This window comes from Aspergillus puulaauensis, chromosome 3, assembly GCF_016861865.1.
Source record: "Aspergillus puulaauensis MK2 DNA, chromosome 3, nearly complete sequence".
NCBI lineage: Eukaryota > Fungi > Ascomycota > Eurotiomycetes > Eurotiales > Aspergillaceae > Aspergillus > Aspergillus puulaauensis.
This window is the reverse complement of record NC_054859.1, coordinates 4,039,411-4,050,709: the sequence shown is the minus strand read 5'-3', so window position 1 is coordinate 4,050,709 and position 11,299 is coordinate 4,039,411. Positions and strand designations below refer to the sequence as shown.

General features: G+C 52.7%; 5 protein-coding genes across 5 annotated transcripts; 3 read left to right on the top strand and 2 right to left on the bottom strand.

Annotated features, from left to right (window-relative positions):
* Positions 1-20: 20 nt before the first annotated feature.
* On the top strand, positions 21-1,197 carry APUU_31584A (uncharacterized protein; the record flags this gene model as incomplete). The annotated part of the gene is made up of 3 exons (XM_041702804.1): positions 21-138; positions 201-508; positions 625-1,197. 3 exons carry the CDS (start codon positions 21-23, stop codon positions 1,195-1,197), a joined length of 999 nt encoding a protein of 332 aa, XP_041555553.1.
* An 83-nt stretch (positions 1,198-1,280) lies between these two features.
* Positions 1,281-2,489, bottom strand: APUU_31583S (putative lipase/esterase family protein; the record flags this gene model as incomplete). Its single annotated transcript, XM_041702803.1, has 3 exons — positions 1,281-1,381; positions 1,433-1,796; positions 1,878-2,489. 3 exons carry the CDS (start codon positions 2,487-2,489, stop codon positions 1,281-1,283), a joined length of 1,077 nt encoding a protein of 358 aa, XP_041555552.1.
* A 1,971-nt stretch (positions 2,490-4,460) lies between these two features.
* Positions 4,461-7,907, bottom strand: APUU_31582S (putative nuclear pore complex subunit Nup85; the record flags this gene model as incomplete). Its single annotated transcript, XM_041702802.1, has 3 exons — positions 4,461-4,930; positions 4,988-5,489; positions 5,538-7,907. 3 exons carry the CDS (start codon positions 7,905-7,907, stop codon positions 4,461-4,463), a joined length of 3,342 nt encoding a protein of 1,113 aa, XP_041555551.1.
* A 959-nt stretch (positions 7,908-8,866) lies between these two features.
* On the top strand, positions 8,867-9,625 carry APUU_31581A (uncharacterized protein; the record flags this gene model as incomplete). Its single annotated transcript, XM_041702801.1, has 1 exon — positions 8,867-9,625. The coding sequence occupies one exon, from the start codon at positions 8,867-8,869 to the stop codon at positions 9,623-9,625; it is 759 nt and encodes a 252-aa protein (XP_041555550.1).
* Positions 9,626-9,915: 290 nt separating this feature from the next.
* Positions 9,916-11,258, top strand: APUU_31579A (uncharacterized protein; the record flags this gene model as incomplete). Its single annotated transcript, XM_041702800.1, has 2 exons — positions 9,916-9,984; positions 10,116-11,258. The coding sequence occupies 2 exons, from the start codon at positions 9,916-9,918 to the stop codon at positions 11,256-11,258; spliced, it is 1,212 nt and encodes a 403-aa protein (XP_041555549.1).
* Between the last annotated feature and the right edge of the window lie 41 nt (positions 11,259-11,299).

Genomic DNA, 11,299 nt, shown 5'->3' with positions numbered 1-11,299 from the left:
CCAATTCAACATACATCAAAATGCCTCCCACTCCTTTAACAACAGTCTACAAGCAAATCAACTCCTCCACAATAACAACAGACATCTACCTCCCAGAACACCCGCCCCCTCAATCAAACAATGGCCTCTACCCAGTCCGTACGTCCACCAGTTCCACACTTCCAATTTAGCCCTTCAACTAAAGGGAAAATAAATAAAAGTAATAAACATCCACGGCGGCGCCTTCATGCTCGGCCACAGCAGCATGGTCTCAATGCCCCAAATCACCGACTGTCTCGCGCGTGGTTGGATCGTGCTCTGTCCGAACCACCGGCTCTGTCCGGGGATTGACGTGCGGAGCGGCGCAATGGCTGATATAAGAGACCTGCTGAGCTGGGTATACGATGGAAGTCTAGATCGGTTCCTGGAGAAACAGGGACGCGATGGGTACAAGTATAAGTATAAGGCTGATACAGATCGAGTAATGGCGTTTGGAACGAGCAGTGGCGGGTTTTTGGCTTTGGCTTTGGTTTGTCTTCCCATCTAATAATTATCACATTATCTACACCCTCCTCTTCCTGGTGATGAACGGGGACGGACACAGATGGACAGGCAGATGAGCCTAATATTGATATACGACCCTAGGGATACGACACCCCCCGCGCACCCCGCGCAATCCTGAACTTCTACGGCGCAGTACACTTCACACATCCATTCTGGCGAGCTCCACTCCCCCACGTCAAATCCAAGCTTCCACCTGGTGGGTTCGCGCCAGAATTCCTGCAAAAGGTGTACACCGAGTTCCCGGTCCCCACGACAAGCGGGATATCACTCGAGGGCCAGGCTGCAGCCGCGCCTAATAAACCGGATTTCAGTCGCCCCCGGGATGCATTTGCGCTGACGCAGATTGCGGATGGAGCGGTTCTCGATGCTATTTTCCCGACGGCTTGTGGGGACGTTTGTGAAATTGACCCTGTTGCTAGGGTTGAAGACGGGTTCCCTGCTACGGCGATTGTGCATGGGGATGCGGATAGGATGGTTCCGGTTGATGTGAGTAGGAGGTTGTTTGATGTTTTAAAGGAGAAGGGGGTGGAGTGTGAGCTTGTAGAGGTTCCCGGGGAGGACCATACGTTTGCAATGGGGATGGAGGTGGGGAGTAGGGCTTGGGAGGTTTCGAGAAGGGGGTTTGAGTTCTTGGAGAGGATCATTTGGACCTGATCTGTTTCTCAATAGGAGTGGGGTGTGTGGTATATAGTATAGTACAAGAAAAGAGGGTTCGAGAAGTGTTTTACCAGGTCGGTTCACGCAACAAATCCATAAGCGCGATGAACAGCACGTAGAAACGAGACCGCATCATCAAAAGCCTTCGTCCGGAGACCTTCATCAATTGCAAAAGATGGCACTATACCTGGTCAGTTATCGGGAGTAAAGTAGGTGTATAGACAAGACTCACACTCTGTCCACCCATGAATCTGCCCTTCAGCCACATTCATCCTCACAACAGTGGCTCTCCCATCAGGCTCATCAGGCGTATCCATTTTCCTCTCCCGGTTACTGGCTTTCGCCTCTTGCTCCAACCTCTCTGCCATCTTCACCGTCTCATCCCGCAGGATATCCGCTCCACCAACAACAAAGAGCACGTTCTGCGGCAGGACACTGAGGTCCGCCAATGTCGGATGAAGAAGGGAATTCCCCATGTCCCTCGCTCTGTTTGGTCCTGCGTACGCATCGAACAGCGGCTGCAGGAAAGACAGGGGATCCACCGCTGGAAAGTCAGGCGGCTTGGGCTTGTCCCAGGGTGGGAGGCGGAAGTCGACCTTTTTTTTTCTCATTTAGCCAAAATATTCTATAGCAGTACCTATCCAGATAAGGACACAGGGGAAGTCAAGATAACATACCACCCCCTCAAAACTAACCAGGCCTTTCACCCCACCAGAAGCCGATAGTTCCTGCGCAACAGCAAATGCCAGATTCCCGCCAACTGAAAACCCACTGACGGTGAACACCGCCGGATAAGCACCCCATAGCCTCTCGGCATTCTGTATCAGGTACTCCGCAACGTCATGCACATCCTCATGAGCAGTAGGGAACGTATGCAACGGCGCATAGCGGTACGAGGTTGAGACCACCACGGCGCCGGATTTCTCTGCCAGCCGTGCGCAGAACCGCGCGTTGCCTTCGGGGAGACCGCCGAGAAATGCGCCGCCGTGGATGTTGAGGTGCAGCGGTACTTTCCGGGGCTGGGAGGATACTTGTACTGGGTCAGGGTGGGATTTGGGTTTGGGGGTGTAGATTACGGCTCGAAGGGTACGGTCTGGTTTTCGGGTTCCTTTTAGTGGAATGCGGATGTCGCTGGAGTGTGGGAATTTGAGCGAGATGGCCCATTCGATTGTGTATGTGAGGAAGGTGATGGGTTGGAGGATGAGGAGGAGAGCGCGAGTGCGGAGGGGGAGAGATGGAGCGAAGAGGGCGTCATTCGAGATGCGGAGGGCTCGTATCAAGAAGGACATTGTGAAGGTTGCCAGAAGATGAAAATGGAGGGGGGAAAGAGAAAGAAAGACAACAACAAAAAGAGTCATCACTTTATACCCACTGCTCCGTAGAACAGCTCGTATTCGGTCAGCTGAGCTTGGCTCCAGTCTACCACGCGATCTGCTGATCTTCAGATATAATATTCTGAGTGTTTTAATATTAAGAGATCTACTCTGTATTGTATATTGTTTAAGACATAGCCCATCGCTCATCCAATCGTACCTCATGCTCAACGCTGTCAAACAGCTCCTCCTCCATCCTCCTCACATAAAACAAGCCAAGAAAAGCCGAGATGTTCGTATCTTCGTTCCAGAACGAATACGTAAAAGGGACAGTATGATGCTCTGGCCGGCAGGCATCGAATCGAACCGAATCGGGATGAAAAAAAGTAATATTGAATGGGATATCCGAGCGTAACAGACGAGAAGAGAAGCATGCGAAAAACGAGACGTTGCGCTTCAATCAAATGCGAAACCGGCTGCAATGCGGATGCGAGGCCTCATCGTGAACTAGCACAAGAGGAATTGCTGTTTCGTCGTGCCACATGCTTGGGGCAGGCGTAGCCTACCAGCACAGTCTTCTCTTGTACTTGGTGACCGCGTTGCCCGTATGCTGTGCAAGGATCGATGGCGTGCTGAAAGTATAGGCAGCCGCAGACGGAGTAGCGTTCGACGAGCTGGTAGCACATCGTGACTGGCTTGTCAAAAGCGTCGATGTGGTGGTGAGGTAAAAAGTTCGCACGGCGATAACAACAAGCGAAAGGAGAACAGAAACACGCAGAAGATGCAAGCAGAAGAGAATTAAGAGGGAGTGTTAGAATGAGTAGTAGTAAGTGAGTGTGGATATTCGAAGCTCCAGCGGGCACGTTGAACTCTTATAGAAATACCGAATGCAAACCCGACTCTTCAGGCGCACCATGTCCAGCCCTAGAGGAGCCCCCGATATCTCCTTCAGGAAACGAAACCGGCAGGAGAGCACAAGCAGGAAATGAGGTGAAGGGAAGGAAAAGCAATAATCGTCAAATCATGGCCGGTGGACGCCTATCGTTGACACCTATTCTGGTCGGTTCGTACCTTTTCGTGCCATGACAAAGCTCCCCCAACCCATGCATGCGCCATGGCTGCAGTAGCCAGCAGGGCAGCTACGAACCCAGCAAAGGATCACCGGCGTAACGGCTGGAACAGGTGAATGGGTCCCATAGGGCGGGCGAGCCACGAGCGCGACTGGAGGCCAGTTTCAACGGGCGGCCATCGCCGACCCAGATACTCGTTAGGCCATACAGATGGGACTTGTTGGACGACTGCAATTGGAAAGAGAATCAGGTCGAGTGACGATCGGGGCTGAACTGGAGCATCATCCATCATCATTGATCAGCCTAATCCACTGCAGCACTGGCCCCTGCACCGGGCTAATGCTATTCTATGATTTCTATCAGCGTGGATATTCAGCGCTTCCACAAACAGGGCTTAGCGTGCTGGGCCGGGGCACGACATTAGTTCCATTTCGTGTGAATTGGAGCAATGGTCCCGGTTTTTGGTCGGGGCCTTGCGGCTGGCGCTTCTTTTCAGCTGTCATGGTCTCTGTAAATGACTCTTCCGATGCATTCCGCCGGTCAGCAATATCGCTGCCTGACAGAGGTGACACTGAGGACCTCGGGTCAGGCCAGACGTTTCAGAGCAGACTGCAGTGAGGAACACTTTTAGCACTCTCAGAGTTGACTCACGCTAACCCAGTGACCACCCAGCGACCGCCCAGCGCCCGGGGCTCCATTCACCCCGACTGACTGGTGGTTGCGGAGGCTGCGGTCGGTGAGGCTGAAAGGATCAGTCATCATGGTGGCAAATCTGAATGGATTAGGTAACTGCTGACTCCGAGCCCGTTAACTAACTACCTACACAAGTAATTACTATACAATCAAAGAAAGCAGACAGCAGACAGCAGACAGCAGACTACACCCTCCCCAGAGCCCCAAAGCTCAGCCCGCTCGCCAGTCCCAACCGCAGCATCCGGATGACGTCTTCTCCCGTCGTCTCTTCCGTCAATCCTGCCCGCCAATCCCACTCCCGCTCCGTCTGTACTGTAGTTCCTTCGCTGCGAGGCACAAGCACACCAGAGCCCTCCCCAGACCCAGAGAACGAGTGTGTGCGCGCCGACTCTAACATGTCGCTGCCGATAAGTGAAAAGGTGCTTGATCCCGTCATCGACGATACCGACTTTCTCAGTAGTTCCCGCGGTGAGGGCGGCTGCACATATGAGTCTGTGGCCTTTCTGGAATATCCGTGCTTAAAGTAGTACTCGAGGAGTGTCGATCGGAAACACTCCTCGCATTGGGCGTAGACACGGGGTGTAACAGTCTCGAGATCTTCAATCGCAGACAGTACCGCAAACTGCTGAGAGGTCGTCAAAACAGACATCGATGCTACTGTGGTCAGTGGTTTATTCTAAAAAAAAAAACGAACGAAATAACGAGACGTACGGTGGATAAAAGGTAGAGCCTCTCCCAGAAGAGCTAGCAGCCCGTCCACCTGGATAGCGGAATCGCGATCCGGATCGTAGAGCCCTCCATAGATGCCGTCCGCAGCACTGCTGATCACTGCAACCAGGGCCTGTGCGGCAGCCCGACGCCTAGCTAGCGGCTTGTAGCGCGGCTTCTGTCCGTGCGGAAGCCCAATTGCCTCGTCGCGGGTCTCGTAGAACCGCCGCAGCGTCGCGTATCCACTAAAGTAAAACTGTAGGATCGAAGCAGCTTCCTCGTCTACGCTTGCGACTGCCGACAGGCACGTCTTCGGTTCCCGAATCAACGCCTGAAGCTGGTCATCCAGATCTCTCGAAGCAGGATACGCCCGAGAATGGACGAGGCTGTAGGAGATGAGCAGGTCGACTACAGATTTGACCTTCCGGCGGTTGTGTGCACGAGCATAGCAAATCAATGCCAACCCATATTCTTCCGAGTTGGAAACAGTGAGATCCCCATAGCGCTAGGAAAGTTAATATTATGTTCCAGTATGCCTTGGTGCGCGACCTACCTCAGAAACTCGCCGCCCTTCGTTGTCCAGCCCCAGTTCCGAGCACAATAGGACAACCTTGTCCATCTGTTCCGCCGTGTCGAGGGGAAGTTTGTCCAGCAATTCCGAGACACTCTTTTGCATCTTCTGGTTGTCATCTAACCTGCTTAACACTTCCAGCGAAATCTCCCATCCATCCCGAGATCCAGTTGCATTCCGAATAGCGTGTCTCTCAGATAGACCCGCAGCATATGCGCTAAGCACGTCGTCTCTATTGACACCACGGGTAGATGCATTATCGTTTTGGCCGTATGAGAGCACCATCAGGTCATCCTCACTCAGCCCAGAGGGTGCACTACCACTGCTCTTCGTGTCTAGCCAGCCACCAATGGATGCCACCTCTGCCACAGCTGAAGCCACACAGAGAGACAAGGTCTGCAATAATTCTAGTACTCCCTCAACATCACCCTCGAAAACGGACCCCAGACCAACTTCAATTGGGCTGAGCGCATTGATGCGGAAACCCTGGTTGTTCCCAGTGTCGGTTGCGCTTCTGAAAGCCAAGTTCAAACGACGAAGATATGGATCTGAACGTGTAGTAGGCCTACGGTTACGCAGGAAGTTGCCAGCGCTACCGTTGGCGGTCTCTTCATCGTCTTCGCCGTCCCACCAGACGGTTAAACCAATTGTGGCTTCAACCCAGCCCTGCGAATGATTCATGACAGCGGCCGAGTCTCCGAGTAAAATTCGGTACATCGACCGTAGATTCTGGTAGATAGTCCACGGCACCCGACTTTCGGCCATGCGGGCAGACTCGGTGAATGAAGTCCCCTGAGTGGGATTTGGGCCCAACCCGAAGTTGACGGCTTGGAATGGATTGCCCATCGCTGCTGGCGCTGGTGCTGGCTGTTCATCTCCTTCGGCAAATTCCTCCAAGTCTGACACGGCGGTCAGAACTCGCTTTCGGTACAGTGCCCACTCTGCGTCACGAACATCCCAGTCATCGTGTTGAACACCGGGGCAAGACTCCAATACTTGGATCATCTTGTTGATGCACCTTTGAATGTTTTGCAACTGCGCTCCACGGTAACCGGCCTGTGGTAAACCATCCTCCAGCGCCGAGCGAGCGTAGTTAAAATCAGAAGACCGCAGAAGTTTTGCTGCCTCCGAAACTCGGCCTCGTAAAATAGCAGCATTGACAATTTCCCAGAAGTTTGAAGACGCGGTTGGGTCAGGCCCAATTTGTGCCAGGGCTTGAATGTCACCTAACAGAGAATCGTTCGCCTCTAGCCAATCCAAGAGCACTCTTGGAAGGGGAATGGGTGCTTCAGAACGATTGCCAAACACCAAAGAACGGGGCGCCGCGAATCCAAAATTGTTGGGGAAACTGTCCGATTTGGTAGAGGTGGGTGGTGGGTGGTGAAGTTGCAGTAATAGCGACCCCAAAAAGCCAGCCTTTGTAGCATTCGCCGCGTTGTCTCCAGGGCCAATTTCTGCACCTCTGTTTTCAGACGGACTGTACCACGCTTTGGATAGCGCGGCGCAGATCTTTCCGATGACCTCCTGCGTATACTGGTCGTTGTACTGTGCCTGTCTTGTTTCATCGTACATCCGGGAAATCTCATCTTCAGTTTGAATAATCAAATCATCCGGCTCTTCTGCCTTTGCTTTGCCGCCTCGTGACGCGAGATTTCGCACAATGGCTGGCATAGGCGAATTCTTCTTCGGGGAGAGTTTTGTTTTGCGCAGAGGCGACTGCGCGGCCCACTTTTCGTCAAGCTTGGGGCGTTTGGCATATTCAGGATTCGAGTAAATCGACTTGCGTTGTGGTAATATCGACGGTTGGGGCGCTATGTTGCTTATATGAGAATCGAAAAAGTTCACACCTGATCCTGCAGTCCTTCTGCTCTCTTCGATGAACTCGTCCTCATACTCCTCCTCCTCCTCCTCCTCCATCGGCTCATTGTTTTCTGCCTCGTAGCCTAGCCCACCAGACATCCGCGACGACTGCGGACCATTCGACACGCCCCAGTTCATTGAGTTTCCGAATCGAGGACCCGCCGACACGTCGAAAAGGGATTCTGAGAACGGTTTCGCCGGTGCGGTTTTTTTAGTCCGGGACGCGAAATCGGGGGAGTCCACGGAGGAGCCGAAGATGCTGTCGTTCAACAATTCAGATTGGCTGAAGATAGGCTTCCCGGAGTTGTCTGGGGATCGCGCGCTCATCTGGGAGCCACCGTAGATAGTAGACGGGGGAGGTCCTTGCGGAGTGAAAGAGTTAGAGGCAGACGGCGGTTGAGCTGGAGTCAAAGAGCCATTGCGAAGAGGGTTTCGTGACTTTCCAGGTGTGGAGGGGGAGAAATTCGAATCGAATTTGAATGAGAAGCTCATCTTGGTCTGTGAAGGGATGGTGAACCTAAAAACGTAGGCTTGTGAAGTTTAAGGTTGTTAGTTGGGTATCGCGGAAAAGAATCGCTCTCCACGCGGCTGTTAAGGTTGAACACGCCGAGGAGGTGAGAAAGTAAATCAGTCGTGTGCCATGGATTGCAAGATTCTGACAAGGCCGCCTCAAGATCGTAGTTTTTTTTTTTCTTCAGAAAAAAGCTGGTGGCGGAGCTCCAACACGCATACTTTTCTTTCCCTGTGTTATGATGGCTGCTGCGGAGACTTGGCAGTCATGTGATGTCACGTGGAGTATACTTGTTACTGGAGAGTGAATTTCGTTCAAAACACAGCGAATAATATATGCCTTTTACTCGAGCCTCTATGAACAAGATTAACTCCCATACCGGTGAAGTCAATCGCACTCGGTATCCCTATGGGAATAGCTTCCCAGGTGGCAGTCAAGAGGAAGAGGAATCGGTGAGAACTCTCTGCAGGCCTTAGATGTGCTAGAAAATGCACCCTACGTAGAACTCGTATTTCCCAAAATGTTTATGTGTTATTTCAACGAATCAAATCATGTCCTCCGACGAGAAGTCCAAAACCGCGGGTCTGGTGTTCTGGAAAGAAGGTGCCGATTGAGGCTGTGCCAAGGGACAGGGGTCCAGTCAGCTGACTTTCACGCTAGCCCGTTCGAGGTGCTCGTATTCAAAGGCCCATCTGATTGGATAAGACACCAAAGTGCCAGGTTAAAAAAAGACCCTCACGGCTTCGCCCATGGACGAACAGTTCGCATCTGGAAAAGAACCTTCGAAAGTGGAGGAGATCGACCGGCTCAGCCTTGTACCCAGAAATGGCGGGATACGAGGACGAAAAGCATATAAGGACGGCGGATGCCCTCTTGAAAGTCATCTCTTCTTCCATCATCAACACTACTAGATCCTCCACTCAATGAAGGGATCGCAAACATGACTTCCAACTTTCCAGAGACCAATCCATTTCGTACCAACGACGTCAAATCGTCAGACGTTGATATGCGACCATCCACCCCCTCGTCAAGGAGCTCAGCCTCCGAGCATCCTCAAAGCATTGGCCTCGAGGCGTCGTCGCGTTTATACCACATCTACCATAGCGCCATTCGGTATGATTACCGCGTGATGGACGCTCATAAAAGCCAGCTCTATTTCGTTTACAATTCTCACCTAACACCAAAAAAGGCGGATATCACGTTCCATGCTGGTGAGGACAGCAAAGCGCCCGTAGCAGGCGTCTGCAAGTTCATCAAATTTACACGGCAATTCAAAGTCGGCTTAGGAGACCCGGACCGTGCGGGAGACATGGTCTGGGAAGATCTTCAAGGCCAAAACTTCACCAAGTCCAAGTACCGTTGGCCAATGTCTGTTCCTTCGCCCAACGGTGGGCTTGAACGGCGATGGTTCCTCTGGACGAGAACTCATTCTCAGGTCGTGGAGGGCGAGTCATCGTCGCTCTTTAGCTTTCGCAACTTCAAGCTTGTTGACGAGCTGACCGGGCAGATTGTGGCCATCTTTACGAGCAATACCTTCAAGAGCATTCGGAAAAATGGCAAACTCCAGGTGGTTGGTGAATACGGGCCTGACTTCGACCTCATGGTTCTCATCACCATTCTCGCTATCTATGAAAAGACCCGACGCAGAAGGGCGGCCAAGGGAGGTGGTGGTGGCGGCGGAGGCGGCGACGGCGGCTAAGAGGAGGGCAGCGATAGCGACGTATATTATTTGAGCCTTGAATATTTATATATACCCATTCGTTAGTGTTTTCAAATATCCGGTAGAATTGGAGTAAAACTACGCTGGCATGTTGCGGAGATGTATGGCATAGAGTAGTTCGCTAAGAAACGATGCAGCCTAGAGCGGCTCCAGCCTTGGCTATATTAACTCCCACTAACCTGATCCTTCACGAAGCTCCCGGATCTATGAGGACGAGAGCGCCGGCCGGTCCAACTCCTTTATTTGCCTGAGCCCGCGACAGCCCTCTCATGGCCCAACGAAGGTCTCACCAGAAATCTCGCCATGGCTGCCTGGAATGCAAGCGACGTCGAGTCAAGGTATAACCATCACCTCCAGTCTCCCTGCACCCTTCGGCCCCTTCTCTCCCCCCGCTGGCCTTGATCCCTCCCAGTCCCAGCCATCTCGCCCTGCGCTTTCTTTGCTCTTCCTCATTTATTGTCCCTCCCAGTGCGATGAATCACGACCGGTTTGTGCCAATTGCGCTCGCCGCCAGACAGAATGCGAGTACGATTCGTCCGGTCCGCTCCGGTGGATGACCGACGAGCCATCGCGTTCCCCGCGCCCCCTCTCCGACCGACAACAAGCACCGCCATCCCCGGACTTTAGCCTGCTTGGCCAATTTCGCAGCAACAACAGCGCAAACAATGGCGACGCTTCCATACCTCCTCTCAACATCTGCGACCTTGAACTAATGTTACATTGGGTAAATGAGACCCATGGGATTTTTGCACGGAGCCAGCAAACCGAAGCCATCTGGCGGACCCATGTCCCCGCCGAAGCTCTCTCGTATCCGTTCCTCATGCACGGCATTCTAGCCCTGTCAGCCCTACACATCGCATGCACACGATCACCAATCATCCTAGGAGACGCCGCCCAAAAGGATTACCTCCAGATTGCTATTTCACATCAAGACCAGGCCTTGGCGCTCTTCCGCGACCAACTCGGCGATATCAACTCTCACAACGGCAAGGCCATGTTTGCTTTTGCTAGTATTACAGTCCTCTACGCCTTTGGCTTCCCGCGCACTCCGGATCCAGGTAACACCGCGGTCGGTGATCTAGTGCAGGCCTTTGTGCTGGCTCGTGGTGTGCAGCAGGTCCTAAATCGAGCAATGAGCACTATTTTTGACGATCACATTTGGGCGCCACTACGAGAAGTGAACGACTACGAACCCATCCTTCCAGGCGAAGCTCAAGCTGCGGTTGAACGGCTGCACAAGGCTAATGAAACCTGCACTCGACAGGACCCGATTCTCCATGATTCGTTCCTATATCAAGAAGCAATTGACCACTTGGCCGATCTCATGGCAGCTGTCCATTCAGGGCTGGGATTTGCACTCGCATGCCGCTGGGTGATCAAACTACAATCCGCTTTTCTGGATCGCCTTCGGGATCGCCGACCCTTGGCACTGGCGATTCTAGCCTATTTCTGCGCCTTGCTTCCGCAGTACCAAGACATATGGTTTGGTACCGAATGGGCTAGGCGTGTTGTGCAGGAGATATGGTATACTCTGGATGACCATTGGCGGCCATTAATCCACGGGTGCATGGAAGAGGTATTCGGAAAGCAGTATTCTGAGCTAGAACGGTGACACAATTTCAAAGGCTTAATAACAAGGCCTGAACACTCTGA